Source organism: Centroberyx affinis, unplaced genomic scaffold (genome assembly GCF_046629955.1).
Source record: "Centroberyx affinis isolate AG114_WGS23_722 - 3 ecotype Tasmania unplaced genomic scaffold, CSIRO-AGI_Caff_v1 ptg002144l_1, whole genome shotgun sequence".
In the NCBI taxonomy this organism is placed as follows: domain Eukaryota; kingdom Metazoa; phylum Chordata; class Actinopteri; order Beryciformes; family Berycidae; genus Centroberyx; species Centroberyx affinis.
The window spans coordinates 189,819-206,873 of record NW_027280462.1 but is presented as its reverse complement, the minus strand read 5'-3'; the positions used below and the strand labels follow the sequence as shown (position 1 = coordinate 206,873).

Genomic DNA, 17,055 nt, shown 5'->3' with positions numbered 1-17,055 from the left:
ACGCCCTTGGGTGTAATGATCCTACCTGTTGAGCTTTAACAACTTTCTGAATTGAATAGTGGAGAATTATCTCTCCACTAAACAATGCAGGTAAATGTGGTAACTATGAAGAAAATGCAATAGACCAGCTGAGCTCCAGGAGGATTGAGTTCTTTAAGTTTGAAGGTAGTTAGGACACTTGCCACTTCAACAGCAGTTAATTGGCAGTAACTTTCAAAGTGCAAAAAAGATAATGAGAAAAACAACGGCATGTTTCAATCACTATCGTCACAATATTTTCCACGACAAGAAATATGTAAAAGGCAAAGTAAGTTCTGCAAGTCATACTGTACCTGATAGAGGTAGACGCAAGGGGCCAGCTGCAATCCAACACGAGGGGCAAATAGTCTAGATCATAAAATGCAAAAGCAGAAAGCGATCTGAAAACATTGCAGGCCATGGCCAGATTAACAATGCAAAAGCCTATTTTCACTGCGGTTGAGGTCCGTCTGCGGACTTGCAGTACACTAATCGTAAGGTGCCTTATGCCGCTTTTACCTTTTCTTCCTCCAGTCCTGTGCAGTTCACTATCTGCAGCTGGAAGAATGTCGACGTGGAGCTGCCAAACGTGAACGCGTGTTCATGAGCGCGCTTGAGGGAAAAAAAAAAAAAAACTAGGCTTTTTAGTGTAATTTCACGCAGTGGCACAGTGGGCTGCACTATAGTGTGAGCTTCTTTACAGATAGGTGCTAGACCGAGTACTAAAGTCTACTATATTACCTTGACATCTTTCAGACGAACCTTAATTACATCGCGATCCAACTTCTTACTTACGCTGAGGTGTCAGAATGCTTCAGATGGATTTCAGCTCTGTAGCCTGTAGACCTAACAACTTTCTTTAATAGGCTACTAGTCTTGGTTTCACCGACTAAAATACAGGAGACCATTGTACATTAACAATAAGCACGGGCATATCAAGCTATAAGCTATTTATCTAAAATACTAGACTAAGCTGCTAACGAAAAATCATAACATTGTTATAATACTCATATAGCGACTTATAGCCTAATGTGCACGTGGACCTCAATATAGTGAGGTTATAGCGACCTTATCATATTTAAAGGTGTTTTTAATCTCCCATGGTATCCATTTCTATTAGATAGACCTGTCTAGTCTATTATAGTTTAGCTGTGATATGTCTCCAGTAGGCTATCCTTCTAAAATGTATCATAGGATTAGGCCTACAACAGTCCCTTTTCGTCAGGATATCCGTGATGCCAGTTCAAACAGAGATTCACTCTGTAGTTTTCTTTCCCCGGCCTAAGCCGGCCTGCTGACCCCTGGGCAGCTCTGTGTCCGTGTCCTCCGGTGGGAGTGGGTGCAGTGTCTCCACGGGACACTGGGGCCCCAGGGCCTCCATCTCCACACCAGGCACAGCAACCAGCGGGGGCGCTCTGCACCAGACAAAACTCCTCTGATGTTAGCTTTACTAGAGGAGAAGTGGACTTTTATAGTTTAACACTAGCCTGCAGCTGGCTAATTAACGTAGAATGAGTCTAGGAAGGCTAGAAATTAAAAAATGATGCTCAGAATTTATCCAGGCCTTAATAATTCCTCATTAGTCGCCTTGTTGTCTGAAGCTGTGGGCGGGCTGTAGTGCAAGTTTTTATTAATCTATCAACTGTATTCTAACTTTTAGATTAACACATTAACATATTAACTTTGAACTTGACGCAGATGTGTTGTGTAATCTTTCTGGTGTGGTAACAGGCCGGCTCAGCCTAGCGGGCTCCTCCTGTCCTGCATTCACAGCCCTTATCGCCTGTCAGGCCGGTGAGGGGCTGGCTGCCGCAGCTTGTGGGCAGGGCCAGCGTGCTGTTTGGGCTTTCCGTAATATTCAATAGATTAGAGGAAGCAATATTTTCCTCACCGTCAAACGTTGTCGCGCCGGACTCCTCGCCTCCGGGTGGCCAAGCCTTTTCTAATCTGCTTCTTGAGGAATACTCGTATTTTCGATCATACGGCGTTTTTTTTTTTACGCGAAGGCAGAGCTCCATAATGATGGAAATGGAGGTGCCCGTCCATACATGCCAGTCAACAGGTAAATAAATATTTATTGCCTATCGAAAGTGATTGTTGGCACAAATAAACCGGCTGACATTGACTGTTTTTCTGCATTTGATAATGAGGACAGCACAGAGTTCAGTTTTTGGTAAAACTTTTGATGTTTCTTGGTTATTTTGTTCCACTGGCTAATCGATACGCAGTGTGGCAGCCTAGGCCTAACCCTATACCTTACTTAATACAGTGTATAAGCTACCTAACACTTCCGACGTAGCCTAGGCCATCATAGGAAAATGCGTGGGCACAGTTTCATTAGAAATATTAAGGTTACTCTCTGTATAGCTTTCAATTCTGCAAGTCATTGATGTCTCTACCGTCTGGTTTTAGGCTACTCGACAGGGGGAAAACTTATTAAAACCCGGCTGGACTTCGAGCTGTTTTGGGCTGATACAGAGAATTACAGTAAAAATGATATTACCTACATCCCGATAAGCTGCTAAACATAAAATTTTGCTCTTAAGCCTTTTTTCCCTCGTAGTGTCTGGCATGGTGTCTGTCTGTCAGAGTCTCAGCCCTCCACCCCCTTCCTCCTCCATGCATGTGATCCCATATCTGTTTATGGGCCTATCTCTTAAACCATTCTGAATGATATATTTTTAGGCTACTTCAGAGGAGCTTAATACTGAAGCCTGTATCATGAATTGTGTGTTTCCCAGTGTAGATAACCTACAAATTGACATAACTTCTTCTTAAACACAGGTTAGACATAACAAGATTTCCAGTAATCTCAATACAGGAAGGATGTGATGTTGAATATAAAAAAAAAAAAAAAAGTTGAGGAGGCCTTAGATCTTCAGTGTTTAGATGGGGTTGTCATAAGAAAGGGTCAGTGGAAGTACGCAGCTGATGGATGTGGGCCTATAGGGTTGTTTTGGAACATGTGCAGCTGTGTTTCATCATCCTTGGTCAAGGGTGGATGTCCACTGAATTCTGATGCAAGGAGGCATAATAAACTACAATAGTCAACTCTCTCTGAGGCCCTTGCCTGTATCTGAAGAGTCAGGTAAATGAACAACCCATACTAACCAGACACAGCGTTGTATCACACTGTCACTCAGGGTCGTTGGCCTACATGTCTCTTTTATTTTTTATTTTTTCTCTGGATGAAGGATGCCTTGTGACTGCTCGCTGTACTCTCATTATGTGTCACTAAAAGATATGTTTTTGTTCGTGTACGTGGAGGTGTTTTGTCTATCAGAGTGATCCAGGAAATAGAAAGTTATTTTATGAGCCAGTTTCCTTGTTCTGATGCCAGCTCTGAACTTGTGACTTACTGACACCCGTGTTCACACAATGTATTCAGTGTCTATGGCGTTACTACTATTTGCTTTCATTACAGAATATGAGCAGTTTGTCAGACTATTAGGGATTCTAGCACAACAGGCCTATATAACAGCTTAATTAATCAGTCCCTCTCACTAACAGACCAGACACCTTAATTTTTATTTTTTTCATCAGCGACAATAAAGCAGCTAGCTGGTTGAACCTCTCCTGTGTAGCTGACAGGCCTTTTCTTTTTTAGATTGGATTGTTTGTAAGATGCCTTGTATGACTTGTCTGATAAGCTTGTAAGGTGTGACCAATAGATACAATGTGGTTTTTGAATTTGGAAAACATGGATGACCTCAAGAGGTGTGTTCTGCCTGCCCACTTAGACATTTTAGGCCACTTCCTCATTCCTTCAGCAGCCATAATGTCTGGTTGGGCGCTTACCTCTCACCCGGTGAGTATGATTTATACTAGGCAGTCTCAGTAACGTCTAATCCTGCTGTGGTCATGGACTGATACAGCCTCTGATGCAATACTGAGGCAAAAGAGGGTTAGTGGGATCTTATTTTGCAGTGCCACTGTTGTAGTCAGACAAACTCCGTGTCAACACTTCCTTTAAATATGTAGAGGTGTTTGTTTGACGCACTGCCTGTTTTCCTTGATATTTGAATCAAAGCAAGGTAAAAACATGTATTTTTTTTCCATGATATTGAAGATTCCTTTCTGGTACTTTTTTCCCATAATGCTGTTAATGAGTACTTCACATCTTCTCAATTTCACATCCTCTTCCTTGTGTTGTGTTCTGCTTTGTGCTTTATTTTTCTTTCGGCTCCCTCTCTACTTCCTCTCTGTTTTCTCTGTTCTGGCCATATGACCTGGTAGCTTTAAGCAGCCTAGGCTATAGGTTGTGTGTCCACCCCCCCCAAACAAAACAATCACATGCTCTGAGGTTTACTTGTGACCCAATATCTTGGGTTTATGCAATCACCAAGGGCCTTGTGAAAGGTTTCCTTCTGTAAACAAGTTCTGTGTAATAGACGGTAAGAGGCCCAAGGGAGAGAGTAACAGTTTATCTCTGGACATTCCTTGGTAAAAAGGCAACTAATAACATTCAGCCAGTGAGGGGATCTACAGGAAATGGTATCAAAATATCACCGTAGCTGTACTACTGGATATACTGGATACGCTGGGTCTAACATATCATACTATCATCAGCACTCTGCTGCTAAATGTGTCAACCACACTACTAAATCAACTTTCTGTGTAAATATTAGGCATGGGTTAAAAATCAGTAGTAGAGTGTAATATTGTGATACTCCCATAGCTATATGTTGAAATCAGTTATCAGTATTCTTATTTACTGTGAAGACTAAATGAAAGATGTTATATTCTATTGAATGGTGTTACTGAAAATTACAAAGGAAAGAAAGGTCTGGCAATAGATTTACAGCTTTGTATTCCTAATTTTAATTGACTAACATTTTATCGCCCTTAGGGATATTGTTTTTTTGATTGTTGTTGTATGAAAGAGAAATGGAATAATAAATTGCCTAGGTATTGTTATATAATATCAGGACTTCTCTGTCGATTCTCACAACTAGAAAAGAAATGTATACTTCAGACATCCTGATTGTATAAATCCTGTAAATATGAATGAGTGGGATTTGAGTATAAATCTGTTGGAGAACTAACTGACAATTTGAAGCTGTAAAAGGAAGTCACAAATCACATCAAGCTAAGCTGATCAAGCTGATAAATCGGCTGTATTTGTGAGTTTAAATGTGAGAAATTAATTCACAGGTCAGTGTCTAACCCTAATGTCCCCATGTATTTGGATGGAAAATGATCAATTCCCTTGGAAAGAGTATCCAGTGAGGATACGTCTTCTACTGGTGTGTGCTGGTAACAGGGGAAATAGAGAAGTACATCTATTATTCATGCTGCTTCTTGCCCATGACATTAATGCCAGCGTTGTCGCCAATGAACAGATACTAAGGGACAGGGTGTGGCAGGTGCAGCAGCCACGCTTCACAGCAGGGACGCTCTTCCTCGTTCCAGGGCTGATCACAGTCTCCCTGCAGGATAGTATGGCTACGGCTTGCGACTCTCTAACCGATTGCATCTGCGGGTCTCTTTTCAGGACATGGAGCTGATTGACATACTGTGGAGGCAGGACATCGACCTGGGTGCCAGGCGTGAGGTGTTTGACTACAGCCATCGTCAGAAGGAGCATGAGCTGCAGAGGCAGCGGGAGCTGGAGGAGGAGAAGAGGCTGCAGCTGCTCAGGGAGCAGGAGAAGGCCCTGCTGGCACAGCTACAGCTGGACGAGGAGACGGGCGAGTACATACCCCGCCCCCCACCCAGCGCCCCGCTGCAGTCAGCTGCCACACCTCTAGAGGTTACACAGGTACCTGCACTTGGCCATCATTAGTCATGTCAGGGGTGGGCCACTCCCCCCTTTCTCGATTGGCTGCAGCTGTGTTGTAGCTAGGTAACCACCTCATCCTTTGTAATTAGGGAAACACAGGTGGGTCTGTAGTTTGCATTGGTGTATTCGGCTCTTTAGAAACTACTCTGCAAAGACCTTTATCTAAGCTCTATACATACAAAATCATGCTGTTTTTTACTAGATTGTGTGCCACAAAGGGTGCTACTGTATACATAATATAGCATTCATTTGAATCAATGTATCTGAACCTTTCTTGCAGAATGTCAACTTCACAGAAGAGGATGGAGATGCCATGTCATTTGATGAATGTTTGCAGCTGCTGGCAGAGACATTTCCCCTGGTAGAGGCAACTGAGGTAAGAATTGAATAAATTAATACCATACATGTGACATTACAGCTTTGACAACATTTTTTTTGTGTTAGGTCATTGTGTCATTGTAAACTGTCTAAATTTGTGTTGTAGAGCACCTCTGTTTGCCTGGACACTGCTGTTGTTCCAGCCCCCAGCAGCAGCCACATCATGATGTCCCCTGAGCAGCCACCTTTGCCCCAGACCCCCCTTTCCCCAGCTCCACTACTACCACAGAGGACCTCCCCAGATTTGGAGCAGGCCTGGATGGAGCTTTTGTCCCTCCCTGAGCTGCAGGTATAATACATGGATTCTACCGCCTCAATAGCATGATGGCTTGTGTGGCGGAACAAACACCCAAAGAATGCATCAGCGGCAGGAGCCAGGCATTAGAGGACAAACACACTTTTGTTTGCCCTATGTGAATGTGGTCTCATATATGCAGAGACAGGTGCGCCCGGCTCATTCCACTGTGATTAGGTTTCAGTGTTGAGACTACTCGGAGAGGTAGGGGGTGCGTTCAAGGTGTGATGCAGTTTATATCATAGGTAGCCTCTAGCCTCGTCTGGCTGAACAAGAAGCCTTCTTGTTCACAGTGGTTGCAGCACTCTGACACCTTTGCTTTCTGGCAGTAGCTTTTGGATTTGTGCTCAATAGTTGTAGAGTTAGCAGCCTTATCAGTTTTATTTGAAGGCAGCCGATGGAGGGAATTGTAATCCTTTCTGTTTCCATTAGCTTTTGGTTGGAACAGTGTGCCATTCATTGCCTCAACCTCTCACTACGTCTCAGAGCAGACTGGACTACAATCCCCTCCATGAAGCTCAGTATCCTCAAGCAGCTTCTCATTGGATGGTGACATTACCTTGTTCAATTGACTCTGCTGCTTTCAAATGTGCATTTTTGTTCCACTGTGCTGGGTAGGCAGTAGATTTGTGTGGTGGTGGTCTTCCTTTGAGTTCCTGTTGACATGGACGGGGTCATAGGCAGTTTGTAAGTTGCTTTGTGAAGATTTTGTCTCTGGTCCACTTCCCTTTCAACCGAGAGATAGAAGCTCTGTCTTGGAGATTCCTGAGCTTTTTCCAATTTGTCTTGGAGTTTTATTCTGTGAACCCACCTCCTTTGGTAAAGTACAGAACTCTCCTGGCATTTCATCACTGTTAGGTGCAGGGAAGACCTTTCACTTTGAGTTCTTGCCTTTTTTATATGTGGCAGTACAGTGAGTTCATGGGCATTATAGCATCACATAGGAGGATGTTTTAATTTTTTCATAATTAGTTTTTTTTTTACATAACCTAATTGAATTTGTATGTATTTTATGTAATCAGACACACAGACACACACACATAAAACACATAAAATGTTGGTATCTTTAGTTTCTGATGTTTAAACGTTGTCCCCAATAATTTTTTTTTTTTTACATCTTTGTTTTTTGTTTACATAGGCTGGTGTCAGTATTGTATAGCTGTGTTGATTGTATGTTTTAATGATTCTGAATCTTTTTCTTTTTTTAGCAATGCCTGAACATGCAGATGGAGGACACTCTGGAGACAACTACCTATCCTCTCACAAACAGCCCTGAAGTGCAGGATCCAAACTACAGTTTTTACCCATTGTCTAATATCCCAGACGTGGGGGCAAACAATGTAGATCTTTGCCCCCCTGAATTTATTAATGCGTTTGATGACACCTTTCCCAATGTGGCCCCACCAGATGACCTCAGTCAAATGACAGCAAAAGCCCCTCAATTAAATACCAACTTCGGTGCAGAAAGTTTCTGTGACATATTTTACCCCAACCCAATTCTCAGTCCAGAAGAGAGCAGTGGTGGTCAACCTGGCCTTGAGGGGAATGGAAGCACTGAGATACCAAACAAGCCTCCCTTCAAACCAGTTGACATTCACAGCCTCTCACCCGCAGATTCATTTGAGAGATGCAAACAAGAAGTGATGGCAGAATTGCCAGACTCGGATTCGGGAATCTCTCTGAACACAAGTCCGATTGCTAGTTCACCCGAGAAGTCTGTATATGGTGACGGGTCCTTTGGTTATAGTGATTCAGACATGGAGGAGACAGACCTCAACCCTGGGAGTGCAGAATCTGATTACTCAGAAATGTTCTGCTTGAATTTCCAACCTGATGATTTCCAGCAATCAGCGTCTCTGTTGGGACCGATAGGTCAGCCACAACAGCAGCAGGAAAAGAAACCCAAACAACACAAGACAGAGCCAGTAGAGGAGACTGGCCACGACGACGCCCCCTTCACTAAAGACAAGAAGAAACGCTCTGAGGTGCGTCTCTCCAGAGACGAGCAGAGGGCTAAGGCCCTCCAAATCCCTTTCACTGTGGACATGATTATCAACCTGCCTGTGGATGACTTCAATGAGCTAATGTCAAAGCACCAACTTGGCGAGGCCCAGCTGGCCCTGGTCCGAGATATCCGACGCCGCGGGAAGAACAAGGTAGCCGCCCAGAACTGCCGCAAACGCAAGATGGAAAACATAGTGGGGCTGGAGTATGACCTGGACTCGCTGAAGGAGGAGAAGGAGCGCCTACTGAGAGAAAAGAGCCGGAACAGCAGCAACCTGAGGGAAATGAAGCAGCAGCTCAGCAGCCTGTACCTGGAGGTTTTCAGTACGCTGAGAGATGAGAAGGGGAATCCCTACTCCCCGTCTGACTACTCCCTCCAGCAGACAACTGATGGCAGCATCTTCCTTGTCCCTCGCATTAAAAAGACACACATCAAGAGCAAAGACAACAAGCACTTATCTTCTTTATAATATGGTACTGCATTATTATCATAGTAATACTACTATGCAATAACTTTGTAGTTGCTCAGCTTTAAGCCTATGTAGATCAGCAGAACTATTATATAGTTTTTGCTTACTCCTCTTGAATGTTGTAATATTTTTGATATTTTACTTCTTTTGTACTGCTTTCTAATACCCTCAGAGATTCTTTTACCAATATTGTTTGTAAATATAAACATTATTTGCTATTGAGACTAAGAAAAGGTATTTTACTGTATATATCATGTTTCAGTATGCTAATGATTTTGTTTCAATCATTGTTACTTATGTCTGTTTTATAACTTTACCTTTTGATTTGCTGCCCAGTTTCTTTTTTTAAATCCCGACTTCTGTGCTTTTCAATAAACTATTCGTATAGCCAGTCGGTCTCCTATTTTCTGAAAACTGAACATTGTGTGGTATACTGCGGCTACAGCCACAGCTTGTAGTAGATCGATGCCAGATGGACATATAGTCTCAGGAATGATTACATAACTTACCACATGCTCATTTCTGCAGGCTCTGCCATGAGGCATGTAAAGTAGCAGAAACCTAAATGGAATCTTGCACAGAAACAAAGTAGCAACGTTAAAGGCTTCAGCCCCTTTCACAATCACCTTCCTTTATCAGGTGAACAAAGTTGTATTTATAGTGAACTAAATCTGGTCTATGACCCAAATCTTGTAATACTGTAAAACTCCAGTATATCCAGTAAGCCCTATAACCCCCCCCCCCAAAAAAAATAATAAAATAAATCACACCCACTACATTCATTATGTTACACAACAGTGAACACAATTGTTCGGCTACAGTACTGTACACTCCATGTGAACCATGCATGACAACTTCACAATGGTCCACCAGGCAAACACGTTCAAAGGCAAAGCCCTGCACAATCAGTATTTGCTCTTCATGCACTTTCACACACAAACACTACCTTTGATCACCAAGCCCATTTTCTACTCTCAGACCAAACTTCAGAAGCTGTATGGCAAACAAAACCGGTTACAGGGTAACACACTTTAGAAGGACTTCTGTGAGCAACAAGTAAATCAAACGATAAAACCTTATGAGATCTTTTGACATTGGTAACAGTTGTAGTGCGCATTACATGTGGATGCGAGACAAACATTTTACTGCTCAGTTACATCTGGGTGCAATTTCAAAGCACTTTATTTGCAATTCAGAAATAAATCACTCACTTTATGGAAGATATTTTTATTTAAGAACTCAGGTCACATTTATTATACTTGCATAGCTTTCTGTTAAGCCAATGTAGTTCACCCAGACTGTGGTCCCTTCGCCAAGCCCAGGTTTATTATGTGAAATGAAGTTGGTCAAACACATTCCTCTGGTAGAAATACTATTCCTCAGCTGATTGAAAAACACTTGAATTTACATAATGTTGGCAGGCGCAGGGCCTTTTGAGTTTGAGGCTGGGTAGAGACTTGCCCTAAGAGGAATCTTAGTCCTTCCTTGCATGAGTGACTCTCATGTGATGTAGAAATAATTAAAAAACAGTCATTAAATCTGTAGTAAGTGATCTTGTGGGTTATTTTATATTCATATCCTTGGTGAGTGTGATGCATATTGAGCACAGAATAGCAATGTCCCTTCTGTCTGCTGTTGCAACATATCCCAACTTAGTTTGACACGGCCTCACTACCAAGGCTAAATTCATTATTCTTGGTATGCATAACACTTGAAGGTAAAATGATCCAAAATGTAAATAAACAAAATTATTTTTTATGAAAATAAAATTTTAATGTACCAATAACTTAGATTACTATTGCCTCAAATAACTAGTAATAGTTCAGGGTTCCCATTCTTAAGGAAATCTCAAGAAGACATTATCTTTATTAGCTTATTTTATCTCAAGTTCTTTTGAACTTGTGTCTAGTGACTTGAGAGAAGGACCTGCAAGGATCTTCTAATCTCTATGACCATAAATTTCTACATGTTTTCATATTCCATGACTTAAATGTAGCCCTGGAATTGTAGGCTTTATATATCCAGGTTTTTCCAGGTCTGGGAACCCTGTAGTTGTTTCCCCAAGACCGTTTCATTAGTAACAACTATGAGAGGTAATCAACTTATACTAAGGGTAATAAGACACGAATATACAGTACATTTTTCCTTCAAGGTATACCAAGCAGTGATATATGGTAGTAGGTTGGTTCTTGTCAAAGTGGAGCAATACAGTACGTCATCCTGCTCAGTCTACCTTAAAGGACCCTTGAACCTCTTAAACTCACTTCAAGTGTAGGGTGAGGATACAATATGAGCAGCCTTCGATAATATTTTGAAAAACAAGTCTTACCCATCCAGAACCTTCCATGTTATCAGGTCTTTACAGATTTTCAGCAAGAAGAGAATGCCTCTTTCCAAATCTGCAAATCAAGCAAAGTGGTTACTCTTACCTGCTCCATCTTCGTAAGTAAGCTTTTGTGAAATACTCACTCCCTTTTCCTGTTACGTCTGAAATCTAGTATTTGCGGGTAAACTGCAGTATCTCTGACTCAACAGGATCTCCATTGTGTCCAGGAACTAGTCTTTCTTCGCTAGCACCAGCTGCTGGGAGGTTTAGCTAGCCTTGAAACAGAGACGCTCACTACCAGGCACGACACTGCAAGCTTTCTTCCATGGGCGTTGTGCTTGATGCTGCCTTCTCTTTTCTCTCTCAACATGCTGACTGGTCCACTGTGCTGGGGCTGAAGACGTCCTGTCTGACAGTCATCTGCAATCCTCCACACTAGCGACGCTGAGGGCCCAACTGCAGGAGTTTGTGGCTGTTATAATCCTACTTGCTCAACACTGGCATAGGTGGGGTACGGGCCCTTGCCCTAGGTCTACCCAAAACTCTCTTGTCATTGAGCCAGGTTAAAAAGGAAAAGTCTTTAAAAAAAAAATACTTCCAAAAAAGGAAAAAGTTCTGGAGAGGCTGATTTGCTAAACTTCATAGTTACAACAAGCAGGCAACAGAGAAATTAATGACTCTTTTAATCTTTTTCTGAACCAATGACGCACTGAACCTCATGGCACTTTACTACACAATTTTATTCGGTCGTTTTCTTCTACTCAAAATATTTGAACAATCTAGAATTCTGTTTGCTGTGAACAAGAGTGAAGCATTCCCTTAATTCTAATCCAGACTGCTTATAATTGTTGACACTAGTACTATGAAGGAATTACATACTGTGCTTCAAATACAAAATCAAAATACACTTGACACTTGCAATTTAGCAATCATAATATTTCAAAAGAAAAATTGATAATTCTAGCTCATCTGAGGGCCTGATATATCTACGCCATTTGACAAAACCAGGTGAAAAGACAAAAGATGAAAAGACTAGCAGAAATCTAAACCACAGAAAAACAAAAAAAAAACAAAAAAAATGTAAGTTAATATTAAGAACTGACTTCAGGTAAAAAAGTTTCACTTTACCCCTGATACCATAGGCACAATACACACACTTTAGATGCACAAAAGGAAAAATTGTTTTAGCAGGGAAACATCTATCACAAGTAACGAAGGGTATCATCTGCACTCATTTAATGTCTTGTGTTTACAGTCCTTTTTTTTCCATAAACATCTCCGATTTAGCTGCAGTAAATGTCTGCCTTCTGTGTTCCTCTAATGCTCTCAGATGACTGCCTCAAAGTAACCTGCAGCTTTCCTGACAATTCCTTTGCTCACCTCCTCGCCTCTCCTGCTAAGAACTGAAGCCTGTTGAATGGATACAGGATAGAACAAATAGTTATTCTACACTTTTATGTGCTCACTCTGTACTGTGCCACTAGGGTGGTGTGAAATTGAATTTAACTTACCAAAACATCAAATAATTAATATCGTCGTGAGCCATAGCCACCTCCACCACCGCCACCACCAGAGCCATAGCCACCTGCAATGAACAAAATTACATCAGTACCCTGACAAGGTTATGTCACTCTTGAAATGCAGTTTTGAAGTCTCATCGTGACACTCACCGCCATATGGTCCACCCGAGTTTCTGCCACCAAAGTTGTTTCCCTTCATGGGGCCATAATTGGACTGCTGTCCACCATAGTTTCCAAAGTCATTGTAATTTCCGCCCCCTCCGCCTCCGCCTCCACCAAAGTTTCCTGAAGTCACAAGTGTCTGATTTCAAGGCAGCGTTCCATTTCAGGTGTCAAATACTGCACCTTTGCTATGGATTAAAGCTAGTGCTTGATTTAACACTTGGTCTTAAATATAGAAGAATGAATAAACAACCATCTTATTAAACTGAAAATACAGTGGGGAAACAATGAAAGCAGTACCTCCATCGTTGTAGTTGTCATAGCCACCAAATCCACCACCCTGGTTCCCATATCCTGGACCGCCACCTCCATAGCTCCCTCGGCCTCCTCCATAACCGGGTCCTCCACCATAATTTCCACCTGGAGAGACAAAAACACATTGGCAACTCTTATGTTGTGATAATACAAACATACAAAAGAAACTCATTCATTACATAACTGAGTGGGCATTGTAAACTTGATACCATTGCATGAATGCAATGTTGTGTAAATGTGTAAAAATAAGAGTGAAGTTTAATCTATCATGCTTCTTAAAATTAAGGTTCACAACAGCAGCTCACCATCTCCTCCTCCATATCCATCGTAGCCATCACCACCATAGCCGCCTCGTCCTCCACCATAGCCACCTGCAAAACAAGGGAGTAAAGTACATTGTGTCTTAAAACTGTGACCTGCTTTTTAAATCCTGCAGCTCCCACCCTGTCCAAATGCCACTCACCTCGGAAGTTACCACCACCACCACCATAGTTACCACCTCTGCCCATAAAGTTTCCGGATCCTCCACCTCTGTCTGAAATAAAGAAAGACATTAGGTTTACAGAAGTATTTCCAACAAAGCAGCGCATTGCTTTTTAAAAAATAGTCAGCCAGGTGTAGAATAATCAACCACTGTGTAACTCTTTTCATTCTAGTCTGATGATGCTTACTCCTCTGACTGGACACAGCCATCATTTCCTGTTTGGAAAGAGCTTTCCTGACCTCACAATTGTGGGAGTTGATTGTGTGGTATTTCTGGGCTGTAAAGTAAACAAGGAAAAACATTTAGTCTTCATTAACATTTCCTGATGTTTAATAGCAGTCAATCTAACTCTGAACTGTAAGCAACCACATACCAACAATTTTATCCACAGTGTCATGGTCATCAAAGGTGACAAAGCAGAATCCCCGCTTTTTCCCAGTTGAGCGTTCCTCCATGATGTCAATACATTCAATCCTGCCATATGTCTCAAAATACTCTCGAATGTGGTACTCCTCTGTGTCTTCCTTGATGCCACCAACAAAGATCTTCTTCACTGTCAGATGTGCACCCGGTCTGGAGGAGTCCTGAAACAAACAATAGCCGTGAGCGTACAACAAACAATAAAAAAGTGATTCACTTGCTAATAATCTGTGCCTGCTTCTCTGGGTTTGTTTACCTCTCTGGACACGGCCCTCTTGGGTTCAACGACTCGGCCATCCACCTTATGAGGCCTTGCCCCCATGGCATCATCCACCTCTATTACAGAGGCGTATGTTACAAAGCCAAACCCTCTTGAACGCTTGTTGTTGGGGTCCCTCATCACCTAAAACACCAAAATGTTTGACAATGGTGGTGGGGATAAGTTAGCTACAGTTAACATAATGTGTTTTGTTTTTTTTGCCTCCACTTTGCCATAGGCTACACAAACAAATACATACCACACAGTCCGTGAGTGTCCCCCATTGTTCAAAATGAGCCCTTAAACTCTCCTCAGTCGTTTCAAAACTCAAACCCCCAATAAACAGCTTTCTGAGCTGTTCGGGTTCTTTAGCTTCACGACCCTGTAGGAATAACATGAGAAAAGTTATTCAAACACAACTGCGACTACAGTGAGCTAGGACTAAACATACTAATACATGCCTATCCTGCGCTATTAAATTTGAATACACCTTACTCCTACAGCATCGTATTATGGCAAGTGACAAGTGAATCCAGAAAATCCAGAGCACAAACAAAATATTACAAATCGTGTGTTGTTGATGTATGTTAAACCGTTTCAAGCTGCTGACAGGCTGAGGCCCGCCACAGGGTAACAAAGCTAGCGCTGGCTAAGTGGTGGGCAGATTTGACAGCTAGCATTAAGCTAATGTCAGGAGTCTCGCAGGTTGACCAGTGTGCTGTTAGCTACTTGGTATCAAATTAAACCAACAGCTATCAAGGCTAACCTAGGTTTATTCATGCCAGCGTCAATGTTGCTTTTAGCGTAAACCCAAACATGACCCCAGCAGAGGCTGTCAGGTATCCGGTGTTAGCTCGTTTTGATAACTAGCGTTAGCTTAGCTGCGTCAGCTAGCTAACTGAATAGCACTCAAGTACGAGCTTGATTTCCTGCAAATGTTAACGCTACATAAAAGGCGCAAATTACAATGCAGTGCTATGCACATTTACACTCTCGTATTATTATTAGATAGTAGACACTGCACTACTGTGTTTTATGTATATTTAAATTGCAACATTTGAGAGCACATCACCTCCATTTCGCAGTTGTCCATAGGCGCAGAACGGAATTGATCACGTGATGCGGAAACCCTCGTTCTGTTAGTGAGTTTGGGATTATATTTGTCAAAACTAAAACTACAGTAGAAGATAGCTACTAAGACATCTCTATGGAAATAAACAGGACCACCCCTGTTCAAAGTGTCTGGTTATATTGGGTCAGTTTGCCCCTTCTTGACGTCTTGCCTTGTGCTGTGAAAAAAGGATAATTCGCACCATCTACTGGTTAAAGGGGAATATCACTCAATTTACCCATTATATTACTCTCATGTCCACAGCTGGGGCAGTCCAGGAAATGAGTACTGGGAGAATGAAAAATCTTCAGCCAGCCCCTGGAATCCTTGGGTAGAGTGTGAGTCTACCCTTTTGACAATGAGTGGGATAGTGAATTTAAATGAGCCATATTCTACTGTAGCATTGTTAGCTCCAAAACAGAAAATATATTGTGTAGGCCATAACATCACCGTGGTCAGCTTTCCTATTTTTTTTTTTTAAGTCATTCTCTATGGTACATTAGTCTGACATGACAAATCAAGGAGAAATGACAAATCAAGGAGCAATGACAAATCAAGGAGTTTCCTGGATATGGGGAATACTTCACTTCCGCAGAAACTGTCTAAGAACATGAATGACAATATTACACGGCTGATGTTCAGAGGTATTCGGGGGCATAACATACCTATAGCCTATATTTTCTATTCAAGTTAGACCATTCTCACTAGGCCTCTTGTCTGGGCGAGTATGATCTATGTGCCAGACACTATTGAACCTTGTTGAAGCTGACCAGCATCTCCAAATTTATGACTGTTTTATGGTTTAGACAATGTCTGTCATTAACTTTATTGTAGTGTGTGAGAAAAATACAGCCCCAATAAAAAGGGTAATGTTTTTCTGACACCATTAATGATGAGTATTTATTGTCAATCCATAGTTCAAATTCAAGGGACTGTCTGTGGCTCTGTTTCTACAGTTACTGTATTTGCTTAGGAGAGATGAATAAATTACTATTCTTACAATGTTGGCAAGTATAATAGGTGAGTAAATGTTCTGTTCATCTTTGCTCACAATGTTGAATGAATGGAAAATCTACCAATAAGTGAATCACAGTAAAATCAGGTATATTAGGCTATCATTTCAATAAATTTTACAGTTACATTTGTTACAGCACATTTATTCCTTAATTAAACTATTAATGAGAGTGAGGACCTGGTAACATTATTTCTGCTTCAGGGCGTACTCTTAATTAGGGAACACTATAGCATGCAGTAACATCAAAATCCTAATTTTAATTGTTTGATCATCCTGCAACATGTGAGCATGCATGAAACAACCACAATGTATTGTGTATGGAAATATTCTTGGAGCTAGTATAACCATTTCATTTTTTTTCAGTGCTTTAGCTAAATATATTATTGAATGGACAAAAACCTCAGATCCCAGATCACTTTTGGACCATTTGAGGCTGGTATTGGTTTTGTTGATGATACAGGATTACATTTTCTCAACACATTGGCAGTGGATGCCT

General features: G+C 41.6%; 2 protein-coding genes across 6 annotated transcripts; one reads left to right on the top strand and one right to left on the bottom strand.

The window, feature by feature from the left end:
- The first annotated feature begins 1,899 nt into the window (after positions 1-1,899).
- nfe2l2a (nfe2 like bZIP transcription factor 2a) lies at positions 1,900-9,338 on the top strand. Of its 5 annotated transcripts, none has more exons than XM_071531865.1 (5): positions 1,900-2,080; positions 5,513-5,779; positions 6,081-6,176; positions 6,285-6,467; positions 7,682-9,338. In XM_071531865.1, the coding sequence occupies exons 2-5, from the start codon at positions 5,516-5,518 to the stop codon at positions 8,945-8,947; spliced, it is 1,809 nt and encodes a 602-aa protein (XP_071387966.1). In that variant the 5' UTR covers positions 1,900-2,080; positions 5,513-5,515; the 3' UTR covers positions 8,948-9,338. The 5 variants fall into 5 exon arrangements, with proteins under 5 accessions (XP_071387966.1, XP_071387968.1, XP_071387967.1 ...); XM_071531867.1 differs by having other exon boundaries at positions 1,901-2,080; positions 5,513-5,708; XM_071531866.1 differs by lacking the exon at positions 1,900-2,080 and adding an exon at positions 3,874-4,052.
- An 855-nt stretch (positions 9,339-10,193) lies between these two features.
- hnrnpa3 (heterogeneous nuclear ribonucleoprotein A3) lies at positions 10,194-15,659 on the bottom strand. Its single transcript, XM_071531855.1, has 11 exons — positions 15,506-15,659; positions 14,693-14,815; positions 14,431-14,577; positions 14,128-14,338; positions 13,942-14,031; positions 13,734-13,805; positions 13,576-13,641; positions 13,256-13,375; positions 12,944-13,078; positions 12,785-12,858; positions 10,194-12,683 (listed from the first exon to the last, which is right to left on the bottom strand). The coding sequence occupies exons 1-10, from the start codon at positions 15,524-15,526 to the stop codon at positions 12,800-12,802; spliced, it is 1,044 nt and encodes a 347-aa protein (XP_071387956.1). The 5' UTR covers positions 15,527-15,659; the 3' UTR covers positions 10,194-12,683; positions 12,785-12,799.
- Positions 15,660-17,055: the final 1,396 nt, after the last annotated feature.

Coding starts and splice junctions, on each gene's coding strand:
- nfe2l2a (XM_071531865.1), top strand. CDS start 5,516: ATGGAGCTGATTGACATACTGTGGAGGCAGGACATCGACCTGGGTGCC. Junction 6,177..6,284: donor CCCTGGTAGAGGCAACTGAG/GTAAGAATTGAA, acceptor TTTGTGTTGTAG/AGCACCTCTGTTTGCCTGGA. Junction 6,468..7,681: donor TGTCCCTCCCTGAGCTGCAG/GTATAATACATG, acceptor TTCTTTTTTTAG/CAATGCCTGAACATGCAGAT.
- hnrnpa3 (XM_071531855.1), bottom strand. CDS start 15,526: ATGGACAACTGCGAAATGGAG. Junction 14,578..14,692: donor GGACACTCACGGACTGTGTG/GTATGTATTTGT, acceptor TTGGTGTTTTAG/GTGATGAGGGACCCCAACAA. Junction 14,339..14,430: donor AGAGGGCCGTGTCCAGAGAG/GTAAACAAACCC, acceptor TGTTTGTTTCAG/GACTCCTCCAGACCGGGTGC.